This window comes from Nicotiana tomentosiformis, chromosome 5 (genome assembly GCF_000390325.3).
Source record: "Nicotiana tomentosiformis chromosome 5, ASM39032v3, whole genome shotgun sequence".
Classification (NCBI taxonomy): Eukaryota; Viridiplantae; Streptophyta; class Magnoliopsida; order Solanales; family Solanaceae; genus Nicotiana; species Nicotiana tomentosiformis.
The window spans coordinates 30,312,697-30,339,929 of NC_090816.1; the positions used below are offsets into that span (position 1 = coordinate 30,312,697).

Consider the following 27,233-nt stretch of genomic DNA (forward strand, 5'->3'; position numbering starts at 1 on the left):
TCGGCCTCCCCAAAGAGATTAGCTGCGATAACGGACCTAAATCACGGGAAAGAAGGTCGCTGAATTTTTTGAGAAGTGGCATATCAAAAGAATACTTTTGACGCCATACCACCTCGCGGGCAACGGGCCAGCGGAGTCCTCCAACAAGTCGATACTGAACATCATGAAGAAAAAACATGAAGATGCCAAGGGGCTATGGCCGAAAATATTACCAGAATTACATTGGGCCTACTGAACAACGCCGAAGACAAGCACAGGAGAGACACCCTACTCTTTAGTCTATGGGACTGATGCAGTAATACCAGTCGAGGTCGGGGATCCCTGCCTAAGATACTCCCATGAGAGCGGACCAAAGAATGATGAAAGCAGAAGGCAGGAGCTCGACGAAGAGACATGGCCTACATAAGGATGATCGCCCATAAACAACAAGCAAAACACTATTACAACAAGAAGGCAAAGGTCAGGCCGCTCAAAGTCGGGGACTACGTACTTAAAGCTAAAACACAAGCAAGCAAAGACCCACGGGAAGGCAAACTAGGAACAAATTGGGACGGCCCGTACAAAATCTCGGTAACAGCGAACAAAGGGTCATTCCAACTAGAAATAATGGAAGGAAAGCTACTATCAAACAACTGGAATATTACCCACCTCAAGTACTTCAACTTTTAAGAGATAAAGTGTCCCCCAAGTCGTACTCTTTTTTCCCTCACTTGAGTTTTGTCTCAATTGGGTTTTCTCAAGGAGGTTTTTTAACGAGGCGACGAAGGGAACACTTCAAGTTGAAGTACGCAAAGACGGAGACACATGATGGCTAGTTCATTGCTCGACCTCTCAAACACTCTCCAGGCCGACCAATTAATGGACTAGTTAGATTGGGACTGGGACTGGAATGCCAGCCAATGCCCGAAAATTTGTAAATTTCTTCAAGTGTATGAACAAAGCAACAATACATGAAGTTTATTTCTATTTCTCCAAGTGTACAACCAAGGCAACAATGCTTAAAGTTTAAGATGTCGACAAACTCCGCACCTAGAGGCATATATTTCTAAACATAGGTTATGTTTGACCTCGTTTGAATTAACACCTACCGGCCCTCGGCCATAATCAAGCGTAGGTTATATTTGACCTTGTTCGAACCAACACCTACCAGACCTCGGCCATAATTAAACTTATGTTATGATTCGACCTCGTTCAAATTAACACCTACCGGCCCTTGGCCATAATTAAACAAAGGTTATGTTCGACCTTGTTCGAACTAACACCTACCGGACCTCGGTCATAATTAAACATAGGTTATGTTCGACCTTCTTCTAACTAACACCTACCGGCCCTTGGCCATAATTAAACATAGGTTATGTTCGACCTTGTTCGAACTAACACCTACCGGCCCACGACCATAATTAAACATATGTTATATTCGACCTCGTTTGAGTTAACACCTATCGGCCCTCGGCCATAATTAAACGAAGGTTATGTTCAACCTTGTTCGAACTAACACCTACTGGCCCTCGGCCATAATCAAACTTAGGTTTTAATTTGACCTCATTTGAATTAACACCTACTGTCCCTCGGCCATAATTAAACGAAGGTTACGTTCGACCTTGTTCGAACTAACACCTACTGGCCCTCGACCATAATCAAATTTGGTTTTAACTCGACCTCGTTCGAATTAACACCTACTGGTCCTCGACCATAATTAAACTTAGGATACGCTCAACCTTGTTCGAACTAAGTGATTACGGCTAGAAAATCAAGGCAACCAAGCGACAGAATTAAAAAAACATACAAATACGAACCACAAAAAGAGAATCAGATGCAAATCAGATGCCTTCGCCCTCAGGATATGCAGCGTCACACCATGCATTCTGCTCAAGCCGATCTACACCTTCGTCCTCCTCGTCCTCGCTTGCCTCTGTCATAGCAGGATCATACCCACAAGTGACTTGAGCTTCGCGAGCGTTAACACGAGCATCTTCAAGGGCGGCCCCAGACACATGTCCCGCCGTATGCAAATCTCGAAACACGTCCAGCTAGGCCTCGGCATGAATCCACTCCTCTTTTAACTCTCGAGGAACATAAGAAAAGTCCGAGGTATGGGAAGAGGACGGTTGCGCCAGTAATTGGGCCTTCTCGGCCTCAAGAGCAGCAACTCGGTCATAGAGGTCAGAAGTTTCTTTCTCCAACTCTCTGATCCTCTCATCAAGTCGCTCTTCTTTTAGCCTTGCCGTTTCCAAGTCATTCTCCCGCTCAGAACGGAGAGTCCGGATCACCACCTCAAGGGCCTTCATCTTTCTCGAAACCTCCGACTGAGCGAACTCTGCCCTATCCAGCTCGTTCTATTTCTCGGTGATCTCGCCATGAAGAACCTCCATCTGCAGGTGACACTCCTTTAATTGCCTGTGCAACTCGACCACCTGCGTCTGGAGGTCGTAGCATTGGACCTTCTTGGCCATGCTGACCTCGAGATCTTCTTCCTTGTTTCTCAACATCCCTTCAAAGACACTGCACTTCTCGATGACCTTCACCAGCTCGTCATCCTTTTGCTTCAGCTCGTCCGGAAGGGCCTGCAAATCTCCGCCCTCGCCAAACCGCCTGCAGATCTCCCGGTACTTGCCACGGTACTCGAAGTATTTGCATTGCAGCTTCGTGAATATAACCTTATGCTCTCCTCCCTTCGGGCGCTTTCAATTTCCAAGATCATGGTCTGCAGTCACAAAATGAAAGAGAATCAAAAATAAGAATGCCTCCGCTGACAAGGGCAAAGCACTAAAACGAAGCCTAAAACTTTGAATATAACAGACAGGGAAATAGAAGCCTTGAAAAATTTACCCTGAGAGCGAGGTTGGCTATGCCCCTTGATAAGGTAATGTCATCCGTCCCCTTGAGGGTTTCACCCTCCACGTCGGAGCAAAGGGGGCCAAGGGCAGGCACCATTTTCTCTGTGTTCTTCAATAGATCATGATCCATGGAGATCGCGATGGTCCGCGTAGACCCCTCCAACCTCACCTCGAGCTGAGTAAATCCTTCTTCCATCATCCTTAGCTCTACAGCGTCAAGGTATGTGCCCGTCTCATACCCGTCCTTGATAAGTGTGGATTTTGACTATTTATTAGCGCCTTTTAGCTTTTGTTTTAGTCCAAAAATATTTAATTGTGTTCCTGAAAACTGTTAAAATGTGCTAAATTACAGGAATATTGGAAGATGGACTCCCGAGATAAAATAACTCAAAAAGGAGTAATCTAAACTCAAGGCCACAAAAGACATAGAAGCTTAGAAGTGCAGACCGCAGAATATCATTTACGGCCGCAGATGATGAAGAAAAGGGCAGCAGATCTTTGTGCAAAGTGTGGTCTGCACATGAATTGTGTAGCCGAAGAAGATGGCTAGGAACAAAGGTTCAGAGAATGTGCATTCCAAGTCTCTCAGAAGTGCGGTTCGCACAGGAATTGTGAGGCCGCAGAAGAAGTGTTACGCGACCGCAGATGTAATTATACGGACCGCAAAAGAGCAAGATGCGACCGTAGTTACAATTCTGCGGACCGCAGAAAGAAGGCCTCATGGCCGCAGATCAGAATTATGCGGTCGTATACCTCTAGTTCCTACAAGTTGAAGAAATCTGCGGACCGCATATGGAATTGTGTAGCCGCAGAACCTCCCGAAGGGCATTTTTGTCTGAAATTTCCAACGTTGTATAAATAGACGAGTTTCACAATTTTAGGTTAACTTTTGACATCAGCAACTTCAGTAGCCGTTTTTCTTTGCTTCTTTTAGTAGTTTTTCATATTTTGGGATACTTTAACATATATTTATCATTTTAATTTACAATATGAGTTTAATTATCATTTATTCTTCTATTTCTTCAATTTCAAGCATGAGTAGATAGATTTTTACTAGGGTTGTGACCCAACCCTAGTGTGTAAACCTTATGGGTGTTTACCTTGATGCTTGTTTATGGTTGGGTGTTTATTATTTATCCTTGTTCATATTTTAATTTGTGGAATTAATGATTGCAAACATTAGTTCATGCCTATTTGACTTAGCTGTCACTTGAGAAAGAGAGACCTAGTATAGAAAAACTTGGCTAACAAGAAATTGGGTCGATCGAGAGATTGATGATCCCAATTAAAGGCTTCAACCTAGAGATAGTAATAACCCGACTTGAGCTTTTATCAATCACTTTGTGCAATACCCATTTGGACTTGAGAAAGCCAAATTGGGCAAAATCACTCTCTGACCGAGAGGTATTGAGTGGGTAACTGGGAGTTGATAGCTATAATACACCCCGATCAATAAAACAAGCATTAAGGTTTATATCCCATTAGGCAAACACCTAGGTGATGGTCATAGCCCTAGGCTTTTACAAAACTTGAAAAACAACAAAAACAATTCTCTTAGTTTTATTTTTTAACGTTGTAATCTTAGTTTTAAATTAGATATAGAAACAATCCCAATTTGTGGAAGTGTAAATTAAGATAGTCAAACTCATACACTACAATATATACTCCTTACTCCCATATATAGCTCCCTGTGGAGATCCCGACCCTTGTTGGTTATTATTATTGCAATCGACCGTTTCATAACCTTGATTTGAGGTTTGAAATTGGACGAGATCAATTTTTGGCGCCGTTTCCGGGGAACTAAAAGCGGTGTTAGTATTTAGGTATATTTTTGGAAATATCTTCTTTTCCTTCCGTGTTACTAACGTGTTGAGAAATTGTAGGTGCAATCCTGGCAAACAATGTGCTCAGAAACTTACCTTTGGGGGATGTGGACGTTGAGGATGATCAAATGGATGAGGTCCCTTTTGAACCTCAAGTATATAGACGAGGTCGACTGCCTCATGACAATGTACTCGCTCCACCCCCACCTCCACCACGAGCGGCTCCACAACGGGTATTGCCGAATGAAGGGTATGCAAGTGCTATAGTACCTCCCCGTATTCGGGTGGACAACTTTTAAATAACCAACGTGATGCTCACTTTGCTCGAGCAACGAGGGTTCTTCACCGGTGCACCGGGTCAAAATGCATACAAATACTTGAAGGGGTTCGTAGATACATGTTTTGGGAGTAAACAAACAAATGTCTTCGGGGATGCTTTGAGGCTAAGGATTTTTCCTTTCTCTCTACAGGGGAAAGCTTTTGATTAGGTAGAACATTTTCCAAATCATTCTATTCATACTTGGGATGAATTAGCGGAGAAATTTATTTCTAAGTACTTCTCTCCCGGGCACATGGCTATTCTTCGGGATGAAATTCTAGCATTAAAGTAAGAGCCTAATGAACCACTACACGAGATATGGGAGAGGTATAGAACAATGGTGAAAGAGTGCCCCAACAACGATATGACGGAAAACATGATTCAACAAACTTTCTATCGGGGGATCAATTCAACCAACCAATGTGCAGTGAATCAACTTGCCGGTAGAAACTTCATGACTACGCCTTATGTAGAGGCGTGTGACATCTTGGATGAGATGGCAGATACTTTATCAGCGTGGCAATCTCGGGCTAATGTTCCACTAGGTGACCCCAATGTGATTCTCCTTCACAAAGAGTTGCATGAGCATAGACAAGCCATAGCCGAGTTGACTACCACCATAAACCAATTGGCAAAGGCTCAACTTCAACAAGTGCAAAACCCGAGTCAATGCAATGGAGGGAGTAGGTATGATGGTGAACAAGCGAAGAACAAGAAGTCCATAAGTGCAACAAAGAGTGGACAATTTTGTGCAAGATGATAGTGGATTTGATCAAGAGAATCTTACAATGACCAAGAAGAGGAGGTCCAATATGTGAACAACTTTCAAGGGAAAAGAAACAACTACCAAGGCCCTAGCCAACAACAATGGAGACCTCAAAATAATCAAGGCAATTGGAATTCTCACAACCAAGGTAATTGGAGTGGTGGAAACAATCAAAGCAATTGGAATAACAACAACAATAAAGGCAATTGGAGTGGAAGCAATAATCAGGGGAATTGTCATAACAACAATAACCAAGGAAATTGGGGAGGCAAAAATCAAGGCGAGTGGAGTAACAATCAAGGAAATCGAGGGTCGGGTATTCAAAGGCCCCTGATGTATCAACAACCGAGCAACTCACCTCCTTATACTTCCCATGGTCCTAGTTCTTCCAACAATGAAATGGGTCGTATTGAGAACATGTTCAAGAAAATGATGGAGAAGAATGTCGATTCCGATGCTCAACTTGCTTCAGACAACACCTCGATCCGTAACTTAGAAGTGCAAATGGGACAAATCTCTCAAGCTTTAAATTCTTGTCCTAAGGGGGCACTACCAAGTGATACGGTGGTGAACCCAAAGGTTGGGAACAATACGGGGCATGCCATGGCTATTACTACAAGAAGTGGAAGAGGTGGGAATGCACCCACCTCAAGTCAAAGGCAACTTGTGGATGATGAGCAGGTGGTAGAAGAAGAAGAGATCCCGAACAATGTGGTGCAAACAAATGATGAAGTGAGATTTATATTGATGACACGGTGTAAGAGACTCAAGAGGAAGTGAACCCGTCTAGGGATCATGTTATTGACATACCAGAACCGGTAGTGCAAAAGGCTAAGGCACTATTGCCTAAGCCACCTCCTCCGTATCCTCAAAGGCTCGCCAAGCAAAATGGCAAGAAACAATTCAAAAAGTTCATTGACATGATGAAGAGTCTCTCGATAAATGTGCCATTAGTTGAAGCCTTGGAGAAAATGCCCAGTTATGCAAAGTTTATGAAGGATTTGGTGGCAAAGAAGCGATCAATGAATTTTAAAACTATCAAAGTCACTCATCAAGTGAGTGCAATTGTGCATTCGATGGCTCCTAAATTGGAAGGTCCCAGTGCTTAATCCCTTGTACCATTGGAAGTGCCGAGTTTGCCAAAGCTCTTTGTGATCTTGGGGCGAGTATCAATTTGATTCCCTATTCGACTTTCAAGACCATGGGAATTGGGCAACCAATACCCACATCTATGAGATTACAAATGGCTGATCGTACAATGAAGAGACCGTTGGGAGTGATTGAAGATGTATTGGTTCATGTTGATAAGTTCATTCTCCTGGCGGATTTTGTTTCTCTTGATTGTGAAGTGGACTATGAGGTGCCGATTATTCTTGGAAGACCTTTCTTTGATACGGGGAAGGCTCTTGTTGATGTGGAAGCCGGAGAACTCACTTTCCGGGTGGGTGATGAAAAGGTGGTGTTCCACGTGTGCAATCTATGCTGCAACCGAATAGCAATGAAGTGTGTTCTTTCGTGGACTTGTTGAACGATGTGATTATTGATGATACAAGTGCCACGATTAATGTAGGTGATATGTTGGAGGTCATCTTGCTCAACTTTGATGATGACGAGATGGATGGCTTCATGGAATGTGTGAATTCTTTGTAAGGAATGGGGTCGTACAACTATGCACCCCGAAAACTTTCCTTGGATCTTGAAAATAGGAAAACTCCTCCTACAAAGCCTTCAATTGAAGAGCCTCCTACCTTGGAGTTGAAGCCATTGCCTCCACATCTTAGGTATGAATTTCTTGGCCCTTGTGCTACTTTACCTATTATTCTTTCCTCTTGTTTGACTAACGTACAGGTTAACTCTACATTGGCGGTGCTCCACAAGAGAAAGAAAGCTATTGGGTGGACTTTGGCAGATATTCGGGGGGATAAGCCCCGCATTTTGCATGCACAAGATTAACTTGAAGGAAGATTCCAAACCATCCATTGAACATCAAAGGAGACTCAATGAAGCCATGCAAGACGTGGTCAAAAAGGAGATCATCAAGTGGTTAGATGCCAGGGTTATCTACCCCATTTCCGACAGTTCGTGGACTTTTTCGGTGCAATGTGTCCCAAAGAAGGGAGGCATAACAGTGGTCACCATTGACAATAACGAGTTGATTCCCACAAGAACGGTGACTGGGTGGAGAGTGTGTATGGACTATCGCAAACTAAACAAAGTCACAAAGAAAGACCATTTTCCACTTCCCTTCCTTGACCAAATGCTTGATAGGTTGGCCGGACGTGCTTTCTATTGCTTTCTAGATGGATATTCGGGCTACAACCAAATCCTTATTGCCCCGGAATATCAAGAGAAAACAACTTTCACGTGTCCATGTGGCACTTTCGCTTTCAAGCGGATACCATTTGGCTTATGTAATGCACCGGCAACTTTTCAAAGGTGTATGATGGTGATCTTTACGGATATGGTAGAGGACTACCTTGAAGTCTTCATGGATGTCTTCTCGGTAGTCAGGGATTTCTTTGATGATTGTTTGGCAAATTTGGATAGAGTATTGGCAAGGTGTGAAGAAACGAACATAGTGTTGAATTGGGAGAAATGTCATTTCATGGTCGAGGAAGGCATTGTCCTTGGCCACAAGATTTCAAAGAATGGCATAGAGGTCGACAAGGCGAAGATAGAGGTGATTTCTAAACTTCCACCTCCAACTTCGGTGAAAGGCGTGCGAAATTTCTTGGGTCACGCGGGGTTCTACTGGCGCTTCATAAAGGATTTTTCTAAAGTGGTGAACCCATTGTGCAAGCTCTTACATAAAGATGCTAAGTTTCACTTCAATGATGATTGCAAAAGAGCCTTTGAATTGCTAAAGTTCAAGTTGACAACCACTCCCATTATCACCGCTCCTAATTGGAGTATTCCTTTTGAGCTCATGTGCGATGCTAGTGATGTAGCGGTTGGAGCAGTTTTGGGGCAACGCATCAACAAGGTTTTTCATCCGGTCTACTATGCTAGTAAGACCATGAATGATGCCCAAGTTAATTATATCATTATAGAGAAAGAGCTCCTTGCCATTGTGTTTTCAATTGAGAAGTTCCGCACATACTTGATGGGTTCGAAAGTTATTGTTCATACGGATCATGCGGTACTTCGCTATCTTATGATCAAGAAAGATTCAAAAGCTCGGTTGATGAGATGGGTACTATTGTTTCAAGAGATTGATATTGACATACAAGATCGAAAAGGGAGTGAAAATCAAGTGGCGGACTACTTGTCTCCTTTGGATGAGGATGGGAGGCCGCATGATGGCCTTGAAATCAATGACTCCTTCCCTGACGAGCAACTCTTGGCTATTTCAATGAAGGAGGTGCCATGGTTCGCGGACCTAGCAAACTTCCTTGTGTGTGGATTCATCGCGGATGATTTCTCTTCAAATCAAAGGAAGAAGCTCAAACGGGATTGTCAAAATTATTATTGGGACGAGCCATACCTTTTTCATATTTGTACGGATGGGGTAATTAGAAGATGTGTACCAGACAAAGAGCAAAATGTTATTCTTGAGGCTTTCCATTCTTCGACTTATGGTGGTCACCATGGCGGAGCAAGAACGGCGGCAAAAGTGCTAAGTTGCGGTTTCTATTGGCCCACTCTTTACAATTATACAAGTGATATGGTGAAAATATGTGATGAATGTCGACGGGACGGTGGAATCTCGAAGAATAGCGAAATGCCTCTCACTACCATTTTGGAAATTGATATCTTTAATGTGTAGGGTATTGACTTCATGGGTCCTTTTGTGAGTTCTTATGGAAACACCTACATCTTGGTAGTGGTTGATTATATGTCTAAATGGGTTGAGTCCATTGCTCTACCCAACAATGAAGCGAGAAGTGTGGTGGCGTTCTTGAAAAAGAATATTTTCACAAGATTTGGTATTCCGCAGGCTATCATAAGCGATGGGGGGTCGCATTTTTGTAACAATGCTTTTGACACTTTGCTTGGCAAGTATGGTGTCACTCATAAAGTTATGACTCCCTATCATCCACAAGCTAGCGGTCAAGTGGAAGTGTCCAACCGGGAGATAAAGAGTATCTTATCCAAAACAGTGAATGCTAACTGGACGGATTGGTCAAAGAACCTTGATGATGCATTATGGGCTTATCGGACTACTTTCAAAACTCCTATCGGGATGTCTCCATACCGGTTGGTGTTTGGCAAATCTTGTCATCTTCCGTTGAAACTTGAGCATAAAGCCATATGAGCTTTAAAGAAGTTGAATCTTGATTGGGATGCAACTGCTAACTTGCGGGTTGCACATTTGAATGGATTGGATGAGTTCCAGTACCATGCATATGCAAGTTCGTCCTTATACAAAGAAAAGATGAAGTACCTTCATGACAAATACATTCGGAATAAGGAGTTCAAGGTGGGCGATCTTATTTTGTTGTTCAACTCACGGTTGAAGATATTTCCCGTAAAGCTGAAATCTAAGTGGAGTGGTCCCTTTGAAATTGTGGGTGTGACACCTTTGGGTGCTTTCGACTTGAAGAACAAAAATGATGAGGTATTCCGAGTCAATGGTCACCGGGTGCAGCATTATTTGGGAAATGTTGATGATGGCCACGTGGTGGAAGTTATTCATTTCAAATGATGGTAATCTGTGTCGTGTCGTGACGTTAAATCAGGCGCTTTTTGGGAAGCAACCCATGTTTCTTTTTCTTTTCTTTTCTTCTTTTGTAGATAAGCGTTATTTTTGTGCTAACTGGATTTGAATTTTGTTACAGGGATGAATGTACTTTACAGGAACTGTGTCCAGAAAATTGGCTAAGTATGGAAAGAAGTGTGGACCGCATGTACATTGTGCGGACCGCACAATTGTGATTGCTACAACAAAAAGGGAACTGCGACCGCACAATTACAATGCGGACCGCACAAATTGAAAGGGAAAAATGCAAACTCTCTCTAGTCGGTTTGTGAGAGAAATGGCCAAAGTGCGGCCACACATCAAAATATGCAATCCGCAACAAAAATCTGTGGTCGCATTGCAAATTCTGCGGACCACAAATCAGCAAGGGCTTTTGAGCCCTAAGTAACAGAGTGCTGACCGAAGTAGGAATTCTTCGGCCGCACTCATCCCTTTGTCCCTTAGTGAGACCGTCCAGTATAAATAGTAGACTTAGGGCTACTAGTCATTTTTTCCCTCTTTGAGCACCCACAAATCTAAAATATTGAAATTGTCTGTTAAATCATCTGCCACAGACAATCAACATCTATGATTACTCATTTGCACTACTTCATATCTGGTATGCCTCAATTACTTGTAGAATTTTTCAATTTTTAGTTTAATTTATAATTTGTTAGTTAGTTTTAGGTCATTTATAAGTAGAGTTCAATTTTTGAATCATGTGGGATTTAAACTGTAGTGGGTCAACTGGTAATTGCTCTAAGGGGAATGGGTGAATTAATTTTCATGCTTAAATGTTAACACCATGTCAAATTTGTGAAAACAAATTGTTAACCCTAGAACTCTGCTCGTAAATGTTTTGAAATTTGCGGCCGCGCAAGAAATTGTGCGGTCCGCAGAAGTTGAGATTAGGGTACATTAGTTAAGACTGATTCTGCAGCCGCAATGAAAATTGTGCGGACCGCAGAAATTCCATCGCGACCGCAGAAAAGTGATTGCGGCCGCAAAACAACCCACTCTCTGTCATCAGAGAGTTGGCATTTTGGTGGTATTTGATGTGCGGACGCGATAGAAAATGTGTGAACCGCACACCAATTCTGTGGACCGCACTTTCAACTCTGCCGCCGTAATGAAATTTGTGCGATCTGCAACGCCCAACCTGCGGCCGCACTAATTATTCTCTGGGTCGCACTCCCCTACCCCGCAAGCATGTTTTACACTAGGTTGTCCACTGTTTTATTGGTGTGTTCTTTTATGTTTGTGCTTGAATTACAACTGACACTTGCTTTTGCTTGGTACAGACAATGGTTAGATCATGAGGCAGAGGTGATACTTCAAAGTGGAGGGGTGAACCCTCCAGGGGCCGAGGCGAAAGTACTTTACCCCTCGCCTTCCAAAAGATAATCACAAAGAAGGCTACATCAGGCTGAGGAATAAATCCAGAGCCCTCCGAATCCAGTTCTTATGCCCCATCTAGGGAAGAAACGGAGAGCAACTCAGTTCAAGAACAACAGGTTGTACAATCAAAGCCACCGGGAAGGTATCAATTCTGGGACGAACCTTCCACATCACATAGCACCTCCGAGGGTTCGGAGAGTGCCAGTTAGGCTTCCGATCCCTCCTCTACACATGTCCCTGACGCACCAGTGACTATAGTGGATGACAGTCCAGATGATGGCCGAGGGGGAGAAACTACAGTTGCCGACCTTGAGCGGTCGAAGAAGAAAGAGGTCTGGGAGGATCGGTTCGTCAGTCTAGCTGCCTTCACTAGTTTATGTGAGTGGTGGCCAGTGCGATCGCTCACTCTTGAGCGACAGTTCCAACTGAAAGACCTTGAAAAATACAATCCGGCAGTTTTGAGGCAGTTCCGAGAGCAGAAGGGGTGAATGTGGTTCACCTAGAGCGCAGTAGACGCAAAGTAGTATATTGTCCGGGAGTTCTACGCCAATGTGGGACACATAAAGAAAGGGACAAAAGTGACTAAAGTGAGGAACCTAAAGGTGCGTTTTGACCAGCACACACTGAACTCCTACTTGGGGTTTGATGATGTTGAGCATGAACAGTACTTTGTTGAGATTCTGGGAGATGCAGCTCGCCCATGGCTAGTTGAGATTCTGGAAGCTCCGGGGCCACCACCACCATGGATCACAGCAGGGATTCTTATTCAGCGGAATACCCTGAACTTCGAGGCGAAGGGATGGCAGACCTTTGTCTGCAGCAGACTAGACCCGTGCCAGAATGAAACAAACCTTCCTATCCTGGGGGAAGTTCTAGTCGCCTCCATCATGGCCGGGTCCCCGATCAATATGGGTGACGTGATGTCGTCTAACATGTATGTGGTCTCCAGGCAAGCTGATACCTCCTACCCGTATCCCAACACCATTACAGAGTATCTTACGAATGCACAGGTGGATCTGAGAGATTTTGATACGAAGGTTCGGGCTAAGAATCCCTTCTCATGGTATTCTCTGATGGATGCACACAACCCTAAGAGAAAGGGTCAACCGACTACCACCATAGGCCAGTATGATGAGCCAACGGTGGTAGCGACAGAGACATCCGACATTCCCTCCACTTCAGCAGAGCCTTTAGCCAGTGCAGTAGCCATGCCCCCACCTTCAGCCTCAGTGCCTTCCATCTCGGCTTTGAAGCAGGTGCCTATGCCCACTGCTCCACTTTCTGTACTGCGAGTCTCCCAGATACTAGCGAGCCTCAACAACCAGATGCAGAAAGCTACTGCAAAACTGTCTGACATATCCAGTCATGTTGCAGCACAGCCATCCATTCTGACACCTCAGATTCCTCCCACAGTTGAAGAAACCTTGAAGAAGCTCTTAGAGAATCAGAACACAGTTATGGCCACTCTGGTGCAGCATGGGTCAGTAATAGAAAAGGCTGGGAAAAGAAGTGAAGAAGATGCGGAAGTCCCAGGCCTCCAAGAAGTCAGTGGACAAGCTCCGGAGACAGGTTACCAAGCTTGCAGCAGCCGGAGACATTCCATTTGATATGCTGATTGACCCGCACCACCCAGGCCCAGATCCTACAACACCTATAGCACCAGCTGGCCAGTCTGAGGAGCCAGACATTGTTGCTGACACTGCCGAGGCAGTACGTCAGATGTTCACCAACCCAGTCACTCTCACAGTTGAGGATGATGAGATCTAATTGGATGAGGCAGAGGTCGGTGCCACTGCTAGGGACACAGAGATGGCCACAGAGCCATAGGGAGTTTTCTTCACTCCGACCCTTCCTTTACTTTTATTTTGTTAAGCATTGGGGACAATGCTTATTTTTATTCGGGGAGGGGGTGGAGTTAATTTGATATAATTTGATGATTCTAAGACATTTTGTCTGTAATTAACTTAATACTATTTTTTTCATCTTTCTCATTATGTATATATTCTCTCTACTCTCTCATTATGTATATTCGTTACGCTTTCAATAGTTTTTGTTTTGTAACTTCTTTTATGTTTGTTTTCTTATTAGTTAGTGTCTAACTAAGTAGCTTCTTTTTGAATTAGTAGATTCTTTTTTATTTAATAGCTTTTTTTCATGTTTTAGTAGATAATAAGCATTTGGTTTTCTTAATGCCACGGTTCTTTCCAAATGTAGTTTTTGTGTGAACTGGGTGACTCTTCCCAACGATGGATGGCGTGACAATCTTCTAAAGGGATTGAGTCCATTTTTGGTGTTTAGGTAATAATAGTAGTAGTAATGAATAAAAAAACCTAATTGAGTCATGCTCGAAGAGTCAAACATACTTCACTTGGTACCAACACACTTAACTACGCGCTTATGGTTAAAAACAAGGTTTTTGGAAAGAAATAGCTCTAGTTAGTGACCTTGTGACTCTTGTGTTGACTTAAGCAATCATCGAGTGGTTTAGTCGAACCATAGTGAGTTTCAATCTTGAATATGGTCATTGTGGGCCCTCAACTCTATCCTCTTTAACAATCCAGCTGCGTGAGAGGTGAGATATTTTTGTTGCAAGTCCAAGCACCCGTGCGAATGGTCTAGAACTTGCCCCGGATGTATTTCAAGGTGAAATCTTAAGTTTTGCTTGGCTTGAGAAGTGATTGTAGGCTTTCCTTGACTCACTTGAAGTTTTTCATTGCCCGCCAATGTTGTTATCCCTAGTCAACCCATTTGAGCCTCAAACCTTTCTCATTTGATAATCATGTCACAAGCCTTTACCTATTTTGTTGTGACCCTCTCTTGGCACCCGAACTTTCCTTAACACTCTTGTGAAATAATTGGCTTAAAAACATAAGTTTGAGGGAGAGATGAGGAACTTGGAAAAGGTATCAAGGCACAAAAAGAGAAAAGAAATGATGAAAAGGAAAGAGCAAAAAGAAAAATGAAAAAAGAAAGTGAATAAGTGGAAAAGTTGAAAGGATTCATAGAAAAGTAATATTGCAAAGCATGGAGAAATCAAAGAGCAAGAAAATGAATGTCATAATCAAGAAAGAGTGATGTTAAGTCTCTCTAGTTTCCCCCAAGGAAAAAGAAAAATGCCTCAAAGAATTGGCAAAGCATGAGCCGAGAACGGAAAATGGAGTGCTTAAGGAAAGATGAACCCGTTCTATCATAGCATATCCAAACTTAGTCTAAAAGCCTTCATTGCATTCCAAAAAAGCCCTACGTGATTTCAAGCCGAGTGAGCTGACATTAGTGGTGATCTACATGAGGGGCAAGTCTATGGTACTTAAAGCTATACTTGCGACATTCTTTTGAGAGAGATGAGTGAACCTTTCGAAACTCTTTGGATTGAGTGCTAAATTTCTTAAACGAGATAGGAAAACGAAAAGTAGAGGAGAAGGAGTTTGAGATCCACAATGACCTACATGAAAGAGCAAGCTTCTTTGATGAGTAAAGTCAACTCTTGATGCTCAAGTGTCACATTAGACCTATTTGTGCATAAAAGTTTAATTTGTTGCCTTGTTGATAATTCATAAGTGGTGTGGGTAATTGTTGGTCCCAATTGATGTGTGAATGATTCATCTTTGATTAGCTGGAATGGCCCTTAACTTGTGAAGGTGGGAACTAATTTATTTGCTTGAGGACAAGCAAAAACTTAAGTTTGGGGGAGTTGATAAGTGGGGCATTTGACTACTTATTAGCGCCTTTTAGCTGTTGTTTTAGTCCAAAAGCGTTTAATTGTGTTCCCGAAAACTGATAAAATGTGCTAAATTACAGAAATATTGAAAGATGGACTCCCGAGATGAAATAACTCAAAAAGGAGTAATCTAAACTCAAGGGTTGTGACCCAACCCTAGTGTGTAAACCTTATGGGTGTTTAACTTGATGTTTGTTTATGGTTGGGTGTTTATTATTTAGCCTTGTTCATGCTTTAATTTATTAAATTAATGGTTGCAAATATTAGTTTATGCCTATTTGACTTAGTCATCACTTGAGAAAGAGAGACTTAGTCTAGGAAAACTTGGCTAACAAAAACTTAGGTTGATCGAGAGATTGATGATCCCAATTAAAGGCTTCAACCTAGAGATAGTAATAACCTGGCTTGAACTTTTATCAACCGTTTGGTGCAATACCCATTTGGACTTGAGAAAGCCAAATTGGGCAAAATCACTCTCTGACCGAGAGGTATTGAGTGGGTAACTGGGAGTTGATAGATATAATACACCCCGATCAATAAAACAAGCATTAAAATTTATATCACATTAGGCAAACACCTAGGTGATGTTCATAGCCCTAGGCTTTTACAAAACTTGAAAAACAACAAAAATAATTCTCTTAGTTTTATTTCTTAACGTTGCAATCTTAGTTTTAAATTAGATATAGAAACAATCCCAATTTGTGGAAGTGTAAATTAAGATAGTCAAACTCATACACTACAATATATACTCCTTACTCCCATATATAGCTCCCTGTGGAGATCCCGACCCTTGTTGGTTATTATTATTGCAATCGACCGTTTCATAACCTTGATTTGAGGTGTGAAATTGGACGAGATCAGTCCTCGACAACGCCTTTGTCTCTCCCATCGGCTGGCAAAAAAGCATCGTCAACCGGCCGCGAAGTCGATGGCCCCTCTTGTTGCGAAGTATCAGAAACCCTAGCGGTCGGCCCTTCGACTTCCATCGTCGCAGAAGGAATAGATACGCTTTATACGGCTTCCGTCGATCTCGAAACCTCATACGCCAGCTCGATGTCGCCTTCAAGAATTATGGTCGCCGTCTCACGGAGAGTAAAATCATCCATCACAGAATCCACGGGAAACCCCATTGCCAATGTCCACTGACCTCCTCACACGAGGCACCAAATCCCCGTCACTTGGTGATGATTCCTCCTCCTCGTCCACAAGACGGTACAAAGGGGAAGCCCGAGGCTCCGCTATTGGAAAATCCACAAGTGGAGAAGAGATTGATGCTGAAGTAGCAGTAGGTGGAACCGAAGAGCGAGCAGACCTAGCCGCGGTCGTAGACGGGGTAGAAACCAAAGAGCAAGCAGACCTTGCCGCGGTCGTAGAGGGGGCAGACGGCGAAGAGGAAGAATTTTTCCTCTTACGGAATGCAGGTGGGGGAGCTCTCGGCCTCCTCGAAGGCCCTCGGGCTAGAATTAAAAGAAGCGCAAAAGAAAAGAGGGTCAGCCAGAGCAAACTATAAAATGGTAAGCGACTAAGAGGCCAAAACGAAGAGACTCACGGGTAAAGGAGGGAACAGGCCCAAACTTCTTTAAAAAGCCCGGCCACTCACGGATTCCCGCAATATGAGGGAGGAGTCCGCCGACCTAATCAGAAATGTCCCCGACCAAAGGAGGGGCATAGTCTTAGCTGTATGAGAGATAAGCAAGAGATCAGAACTCACGACTAAGCAAGTAAATAAAATGCCTCAACGAAGAGAATTTAGACACTTACGAGTATAATTCCAAGTTTCGGGGAAGCCATCTGCGTTGGCCAACACGTCCTCGGTTCTGACGAAGAAAAAATTGTGCCAGAACTATCTTTTTGCCTTGTCATCCATCTTCACCACCAGGCACTTACCCCCTCGATGGCAAAGGTTTAACATTGTCCCTCTATAGAAACTAGGGGCAAAGAGATGCATCAAATGTCGAAGCGTGATCTCTATCCCAACCAATTCCGCAAACTTAGTAAGCATCCTAATGAGCTTATAGATATACGGCGCGAGCTGAGACGAGCAAACACTATAAAAACGGCAAAACTCCTCCGCCAAGGGGAGAAGGGGAAGAGTGTAGCCAACATGAAATGGGTAGGCGTAGAACGCACAATACCCGGGGCGGTGGACTTGTCCCACATCCCGCCCTGCAGGGACCAACTCGATGTGAGCGGGAATGTCAAATTTAGCCCTAAGCTCTAATAAATCGGTCTCTTTTATCACCGACTCGGAGATCTCGGGCTCAGCTTTAGGCGCCTTTGGAAAATCAGACCTGACTTTCTCACCACGAGGAATTATCTCCTCCACCGTGGGGAAGTTCTCATCCTCAATGGCAACAGAGACGCCCTCCGCATGAGGAGACAAAACCATCGCCAAGGGAACCAGGTTATTTCCCTCGTTGGGACCAGAAGATACGTTAGCCATAGTTCTGGAGAAAGAGATGGTATTCAAGTAACGAAAAGTTAAAAGCAACAGGGATCGCTAGAGCAGGAAAAGAAGATACACAACAATGGAATAAGAAGAAGAAGAAGGCACAAGGTTTCGATATGGGAAATCCGTAAACGCGGGCGTATGCCCTCATATCCCTATTTATAAGAATTTAGGCATCGAAACCAAGAAATTATGCCATCATTACCTAGCACAAGTATCGAAGCGGCAGATCCAATCAACAAACGCACGAGAAACGATGCAAAGCATCGGAAAAATGCACCATAATAACGCATGACGTCACTTTGATCCAAAATGACGTAACCCCAAAAGTTGCGGCTCACAAAAGGCCACGTTGCCATCTCGTCTCAAACATCACGACCCGACCCACTTGTCCAATCTTCTCGACCACGACAAACAGAATCCGCTCATCAAGGCCGTCTAAAGTCGGCCTCAATAAGCGAAGGGACTAACTGTATAGGCCAAAATCTGCCCTAGAATATTTTAGGGCAAGATAGCACTAAGGAAAGGGTTAGTCTAGGTCGACAGGAAACAACGAGATTTGTGGTCGAGATGTCAACAATGGTCGAGGTCGAGCACCGTTAACAGAGTTGTAACGGTTAGTTTTCAAAATAAGATATTAAAGAGAATATTCTAGTGGATATTCTATGCACTTGTACTATTAGGATTTGTTAGGGATATGTCTCATATATATAGGAAAAGAGACAATGATGTAAGGCAGGTGATATTCATTTGTAAGAACACACTTTGATAAAAAGATTCTCTCTCTTACCCAGATACAAAAAACCCTTTTTTACCAAGATTTTTGTCCACATTATTCCATACTTCCCACCTGTTTCTAGGATAATTCGAACATTCAAGGATTTGTCTGTCATTCATCATTGTCAGGAGGAATAACATCTAGCTTCTCCTTTATTTGGTGAATCATTTCTTTATTTACCCAAATGACATTTATTATTGTCCGTTGCTATTTAATGCTCATTTATTACTCACGTGTTTTGGAATGATTGTCACACACCATTATTATTTTTCTACCAGATCTGTTCAACATTAATCACGCTTTCATAACTCGCATCTACAAATATTATTATTAATTAGGTTTAACCCATTAATACATAGATTTAATTATTTGAGCCAACCACACTTTTTGGTCAAACAAAGCTATCAGTGGAAGGCACTTGGAAATACTTTGTTTTCTTTGTTTGTGATAAAATAGTAGGAGTTTAAATTTTGCTCGAAAATTTTATTTCATAGTGAGAAAATCATTTTCATCTTTTTCATTTATTTTCCTAAAACCGAGTAATAAGGGAATAGGAAACTATTTCTGTTTTCCATTTTCATTTTCATTTTTCATTATCATGTCATTTTATTCTACAGACTATTTTTGTTTCTTTTTATTTTCTCTGGAAGTTTTAAGTCATTTATTCTTATCATTACCTCTAGGTAATAGGGATGGTGATGGGGCAGGGTTTGAGCAAGGCAGAGCAGAGCAAAGGTTAAACGGGGCGGGACAGGCAAGTGGTTAAATGGGGTAGGGCAGGGCAGGGCGGGTCAATATTGAAAATTTTAAAATATTTAATAGGGGCGGGCAGGTAGTAGGGCAAGCTTTCCATATGATCTGGTTTAATGTTTGATGGGCAACACTAGTGAAAATTTACGTCTTTTCTGTTACAAAACCCATGCGTCATGGTACATCTTATGCTTATTGGGTTAATTTGGTCATGATGATTTACCATTTTATTTTGCTAAGTACTCTAAAGCTTCATTGATTGAGAAAATATATTGCTACAAGCCTACAGGTCTATTGAGGTTGAACGTACTTTGTTTTATTTCAATTTCTATAATTTTCTTTTAGGCCTAATAGTTAATTACAGGTAAAAGCTTCAGCTTTGGTTAGAAAAATATTAGATGGCTATTACAAAAGCTGAAAGGACAATCTTAATATTTCTTTTCAATTTGTGCAGTAATTATCTAATGCCATGCGATTGGATATGGTTAATTGCCCATTATGCTACTGTTAACTGAATAGAATATTGCAATACTCCAGTGCTAGAAATGTTATGACTGCTTCGAAAGTGTATTAAACAGCTTACCCATTTACTTGGGCTAAAGCATTAATATAAGGGAATTTACTCTTTAATAAACTACTAGTATATAACATTGATAAAAGTCACATTTTATTCAACTGATATACATAAATAACTCCTATTGACATGTCAATTGTAATGTCTCAATAGAGTTGAAATATTATTTTTTTTATAAAAGAAAAAAAGAAGCATCTTGCAAAGTGAAAAACAAAATAAAGAATTAAAAGAATACATAACCGGGTCGGGGCATGGTAGGGCGGGACAGGGCAAAATTTTGAAAAAATGCTAAACATGGCAGGGTAGGGCGGGTTAAAATGTTAGCGGGTTGCCCTGCCCCGCCCTACACCATCAGTGTGATTGGAATTGCCAAACAACCAAGGCAAATGAAAATAACTTTTGAATCAACGGAATCTAACAGTATCATGGGTGAAAGTGATACTGTGAAATACTTCGTAAGTTTTATGTGTCACCTGAATCGAATAACAGTAAAACTAAAAGTATTTCTGGCCCCTGTGACTGAACTGAATGAATAAATAGATGAAATCAAGAAACAATTGAACTAGCAGTTCGAACAAAAAATTAGAAGAGCAAAAGTTGTATGGGTTCACACAGACTCTGACTAAAAAGTAAAAGAAGAGAAAATGATATCGAAGTAGTTCCGGTGATGCCATAAACAAAAAGTTCAACACAGACGCACCAGATAGAGGGAGAGAGCAACTCTGACCTGGTAACTCCGAGACGAGGCAGCCAAGCACAGCATCTTGCATTGACCACATCAAACTAATCTCCATAAGATCAAAGTTTAGCTTTTTCATTTTTGCCTATCTAGTACTAATAAAGGGAGTAAATATCCCCTAGCAGTTCAACAAATACATATTGGACTAACTTCAGAAGTCATGACGAAACTTTCACCAATCGGTTATGGCTCTGTTTGTCCCCTCTAGATTTACAAAATACAGTGATTAACAGCATTAGCCATGAATTGCTGATGTAGAAACTCTTGGAAGTCGAGCTTAGCAAATGTAGAAACCAGCGATGAAGACTTTGGGTTGAGCCATGGCAATATCATTCTGGTTGAGTGGACTTCTAAAATATAGCAAAATTGTGGCTCTACAACTCTCCATGAAAGGCACACAATGTTGAATATCTTTATTCATAACACCTGAGCAAGAATCTCTCTTTAGATTGTGCTTATAAACCAATGGGCCTAGATTTATTTTTGCTCAATAGTTTCATCAGATTTTCTTCCTCTTCAAGTTTTTTCCTTAGAGCAGCCTCCTCCTTTTGTCTTTGAATGAGCTCTAACTCCCGAAGTCGTTCTTCCTCTTTTCGCTGCTGCTCCAGAGCCTCTCTCCTTTGAGCCTCTTGTACCCTCCTCCGGTTCTCCTCAAGCATTTTGTCCAGCTCCTCTCTTTCTTTTCGTGCTTTTTCCTGTTTAATCCAGTGTTATGTTAGAAACAATGCTATTGAAAGGTTCAAAGATCTGTATATTTAGACAAAGAGCATGAAAGTTCAATCTTCATGAAATGGAATGATAAGAAACTGCGTTGGAGTTGTTAGAAAGGGGAATAAGATTCATAAAAAGGAAGAAATCTAGCAGATGTGCTCTCTAAGGTTGAACTAACAAGTAGATTTTCAAAGTAATCAGGAGGTCTGTGGAGTAAATCAGTGAACCCCATGCCTAAACCTCTTCCAAGAAAAGCTGCTACGAAAGTACAAGTAGAACAAAGAAGAACTAAACCTTCCTTGCTTCCTTCCACATCCAAATTAAGTATTGATAAGTTTTAGTTTTTAGTAAAAAACGTAATATCTTTCTATAAAATCTCATCTCATAAAAATAAGATGACAAAAAAGAAAAGTAAAAAAGCAGAGAATATAATGATTAGTAAAATATCAACAAAAGGTCAAGAGTCAATAACCGGCAAGAGAAACTTACTTCTTTTAGCCTTGCCTCGGTAAGAGCAGCTTGCTTTTCTCTTTCAAGTTGAATTACAACATCTTCAAACAGTTTTCTGTGACCTTCTGCTATTCGTCTCTCAATTTCCAGCCTAACTTCCTCTGAACATAACTTCTCGTCGACCCTTTTCCTTATTTCTTCCTCCAATCTCCTTGCAGTTTCCTCTTCTAATTGCTTGAGTTCTGCTTCTAGCTGTAGCCTGAAAATTATTCAATCAATTCAAAATACAGTGGGCACATGAAATAAAAGCTCAACCCTTCAGCAATTCCCAAGTTTGAAAAGAAAAAACAAGCACGTCAAGCGAGATACATGTTACATCTACATATTTTGATATATAACCAGATCAAGATACAAGACGAAGATGTGAGGCACATTCAGACCCAAAGACAATCAGGTCATTAACTTCTCTACTAATAACCCAACAGGCCAAAAGTCGACAATGGTTGAACACAATGCTAAGACCTTTTGTACAAATATGTTAACATGAGCAGTAATTTCATAAAAGCACACAATGAATAACTCCACAATGACATATAACTATATAAGTACCAAAATAGATACCTTTCATGATTTTACGGGTTCATTTGAACCAGTAGCTTTGGCTTATACTCTGGAACATATATTTTAAAACCCCACTAAATAAATACAAATAACATATTTCGAACCCAGTAAATTCGATGGAATGTGGCAAAATTCCAAATCCGAACCCATATAGCTCTCTCTCTCTATGTCTATCTATCTATCTATCTATCTATCTATCTATCTATATATATATATATATATATATATATATATATATATATATATATATATATATATATATATTATTTGTTTATCACTTACTATTGACTTCTTTAACTTAAAGGCTAAATATAACCTCCAAGAAAGCAACTTAAGAATATAGGCTCATAGCCACAGGAAAATCTTGAAGGCATCACATCTAACAAACCTTTTCTTTTCCTCTTCCTCTTTTTTCAATTTTTCTGCAGCACTTTTACGCTCAGTGGACGTAAGACTGGGACTTAGAGACTTGGGCACAGGAGACTCTAAGGAACTATGACTTCGTCGTCTCCTGTGACGCCTCGTTGTCGGGGACCGGCTTCTTTTGCGTCTTGCATCTGGTGAACGGCTCCGACGGCGAGTCCCAGAGCGACTTCTTCTCCTGTGAAACAAAGCAACAATAACTTGAAATGTATATAAGTGATAATGAGAAGGTCCAAGTCAACTTCAAAGAGATCCGCCACTAAATATAAGCTATCCCATGTGGTTCACTGTCCCAACCTTCTTCTTGCAGAAACATAAAATTTTATTGATGCATTAAAAGATCACAAGGTAATATGACAAGCAATCCTCTGAAGAGGAGAATTGAAATACAGAAAGAAAACACAGCCTTACAATGTGAAAGTGGATACATCCAGGACATTTACAACTTTAACCCAAGGGTGTGGCCTAGTGGGCGCAAACCTTGGAGATCTAGGTTTAAATCCCAGTAGAGACAAAAATACTCGATGATTTTTTCAATCTGCCTAAATATTGGTGGTCAAAGTTACCCAGTACTGTACTGGTAGTGGAAGGTAACAGGTACCTGGTGGAATAGTCGAGGTGCATGCAAGCTTGCCCTGACACCAGCATTATTTAAAAAAAAGAGAGGAGGCATTTACAGCTTTATATCACATGGAAGTTAGAAAATCTCTGTGCTACCTAATCACACACAAGCTGCGCGCATGTACATATATCGGGAAAAAAGTCCGTCCTTGCACTCTTTACAAAATAAAGCATACTAATGCCAACAGTTCAGACTCATCTTTAAAGAATCTTCCCTTTAACCTCAAACTGACCGGTGAAGAAGTCATTTAGTGAGGATGGATACACTGAATTGTTGCAACCCATATTAAGGAATACTGAAAGCTGCTAAAAAGTGTATAGTCTCAACCGAGTATTTGGAAGATTTGTGGAAGTCTTCTCTGATTCTTTATCTTGTTTCTTTTATTGTATGGAAATTCAATTTTCAGAGCTGAGATTGTTCTATTATTAAAATATCTACTAAAGATGATCCCTTGTTATTTTTTATTAGTGATAAGCAAGCAGGTTAAAAAAAAATTGTAGCAATTTATTGTTAAATTTGCAATGCTGAAATTTGAATTATATGCTCATGGAATTGGCTCTAGAATGCTGGATTGGGTTGTTTTAATGATGGAGAAAAGTTCCAACTGATTAATATGGTCACATAAATTCAACAAGAAAAGATACATTTAATTTAAATTTCAATTTAAACTATTTTTAGTTAAGTTTCTAAACATTTGAGTAGAAATAAAACCAATCTTGTTGAAAAAAAAATTAAAGTAAAAATTGCACCTTTTCAACCAGACAGAGATTCAAATTCATATAGGTTAGCTCTAGAGCATAAAAAATCATTTTTCAATAAAGATTTAATGTAAATTCATATATGTATAAGAGCTGGAAATTCCGCAAAGAGTTTACCTGCTGGAATACGGTGAGCGGCTTCGGTCACGGCGGCTCCGGTGGCTGCTGCGGCGGTGATTCACCGGAGATCGAGACCGAGAGTACCGCCGAGAATACGACGGCGACCGGGATATACTCCGACCCATGATTACATACAGTAGGAAAATCTGAATATTTGCTCAATCGTGAGCTAATTAACGGGTTGGGGAAAAAAAGATTAGACCCGATTGATTTGCTGCTTGGCCCATCAAAATGACCCTTCGCGGCCCAAAAGAAGTATAGAAATGGCATACGTAGCCCCTTTTAAGGGCATCATATTAAACATTAGAAAATGACATAAATAGGATATCTAAGGGGTGGTCTTTAATTTTTGACTTTTAATTATGAAGCGTTTAAACTTTAAAACTTTGTAAATTCGGCTATATTTTTAAATAGCGATCCTGAAAATGGCTATTTTTGCACTTCCCCCAAAAATTATTTGAAATCTCTATTTTACTTTTAGCGGACCATGAAGTAGTTTAAAAAAATATTGCGTTTGGACAAGAGATTTTTCTTTTGTGTTATTTTTTGTTCTTAGTCTCTTATTTTTTTGGTGAGTATTGGATAAGAAAATCAGACCAAAAAAAAGCAGAAGCAATCTATCTAGGTAAGAAAAGAGAGAAGTCCTAATGCGGTTATTTTCTATTACTCGTTACATTTCGGTCAATGTAAACCTATTTCGTTAGGTTTGTTCCAAAATGATCATATTCTATATTTGAAAATAATTTAACTTAAACTTTAATTTCATCCTCTATGTTTTTATAGCGACAACGAATGCTCTAATATGTTAACACCACAAATTTTAAAAAAATCAGTCACACAAATACTATGGCTTGTTTAAAATCACAAATTTTGATAGTCTTCGTTTAGCTTGGCCAAAAGTACTTTTTTTTTTTTTACAAAAAACATTGTTTGAAAATTTTGAGTTGTTTGGCCAAGATAAAAAAATTCTTCTGAGTAGCAGCATGCCAGCATAAGCAGTTTTACTGCTTTTTTTTAGAAAAATTATAAATTCTAGCTTCTTTCAAGAATCAGAAGTAGAAGCAAAAAAATTAATTTATTCAAGATAAAAATATTCTTAGTATAAATTTATATTTTAAAATTATTCCTCATTAATTTAATCTTTTTCTTTTCCTTCTTGTCCCTACTATCATTTCTTCTCTTTTTTAATTTCCTTTGTAACTTTATTTCCCTATTTTCATTGTAATTTTATTTTCGTTCTCTTATTCCTCTTTTGAATTGTCTTTGTCTTTCTACAATAAATATATCTCTTTTTATTATATTAATTTATAAAGTAGATTTTTAGTCTATACTAAATGATGTGTTTATATTTAAATCATCATATAAACATTAAGTAACATCAGATACCCAAAATTATTATTTTGGATAACTATATTTTATATTGATTAGAATCTTCAACTTATATTTTTACTTTATATTCTACATTTTAATTGAATTCTTTTATAATAAATATTTAAATTTATTTATATTATTTAAATTTATTTATATTATATAAATAATACTAATTGCAAATTAAACCTTTACTTTTTTCATAATTTAATACTAAAGAGTATTTATTCGAAGATTTGGCCAACCACAACATGCTTATCAAATATTATACAAAAGTACAAACACAAATTGCTAATCTTCAATAATACTTTTTTTGAAAAATATTTTTTAAAAAGTACTTTCAAAATAAGTAGTTTTTGGTAGCTTAGCCGAAGATGTTCTTAAATTCCACGTCTAGTCAAATAGGTTTATATGAATTGGAACGGAGCGATTAATTTTTTTAAATGATTATACTAAGACAATTTAACGCAACTTTGCAAAAAATAGGGTATACTGGAAGAAATTTTCTTATATAAGTGATACTAATTAGCTGAGAATACATTATAATCATGTTAATAATTACTCTAGGTCATATGCTTTCTAGGAGTCTTATATCCCTGTTACAGATATTTAAAGTAGGAAATATATAGCATTTCTAGTACTTTTCGTTTTTATTCTTATTTTGTATAACGTTGGCTTGAGATGAATTTAAAAGAGAAACATAATGTGTCAGTTGTTGTTATTACATTATATAGTAAAACATAAATAAGATATAGAGATAGAAAGAAGGAGGAGTTTTTCTTCTTCAATTGTGTGTCCTTTACAATCTGATTACATGCCAATTTATAGGCATAAAAAGGTAAGAACACTATAGTAAAATAGTGCAAAGGATGGACATAAAGTGTGAAAATCCATCCACAAACTATTCATACATAGATATTCATCCATATACTATTTACAACACTCCCCCTTGGATGGCCATGTAAAAATAAATATACATTATTAAGAGCTTAACAGGAAAAACCTGGGAAGTACATAGTTATTTGTAATACGCATTACTTGCTGCCTCATTAAAAACCTTACTAGGAAAATTCAATGGGACAAAACCTTAGTTAAGGAAAAAAGAGTACAAAGCGTAATTTTACTCCCCCTGATTAAAATATCACTTAAGGTCTCGCAGACGCCGCATTCCAATCTTGTATATTAACTTCTTAAATGTTGAGGTTGGCAATGCTTTAGTAAACAGATCCGTCAAATTATCACTTGAAAGAACTTGTTGAACATTTATTTCACCATTCTTTTGAAGATCATGAGTGAAGAAGAATTTTGGTAAAATATGTTTTGTTCTGTTT

At 40.2% G+C, this 27,233-nt stretch overlaps 1 protein-coding gene across 1 annotated transcript; it reads right to left on the reverse strand.

Annotated features, from left to right (window-relative positions):
• Positions 1-20,647: 20,647 nt before the first annotated feature.
• On the reverse strand, positions 20,648-24,802 carry LOC104116460 (uncharacterized protein At1g10890). Its single transcript, XM_009627319.4, has 4 exons — positions 24,532-24,802; positions 23,000-23,212; positions 22,030-22,249; positions 20,648-21,524 (listed from the first exon to the last, which is right to left on the reverse strand). The coding sequence occupies exons 1-4, from the start codon at positions 24,657-24,659 to the stop codon at positions 21,285-21,287; spliced, it is 801 nt and encodes a 266-aa protein (XP_009625614.1). The 5' UTR covers positions 24,660-24,802; the 3' UTR covers positions 20,648-21,284.
• Positions 24,803-27,233: the final 2,431 nt, after the last annotated feature.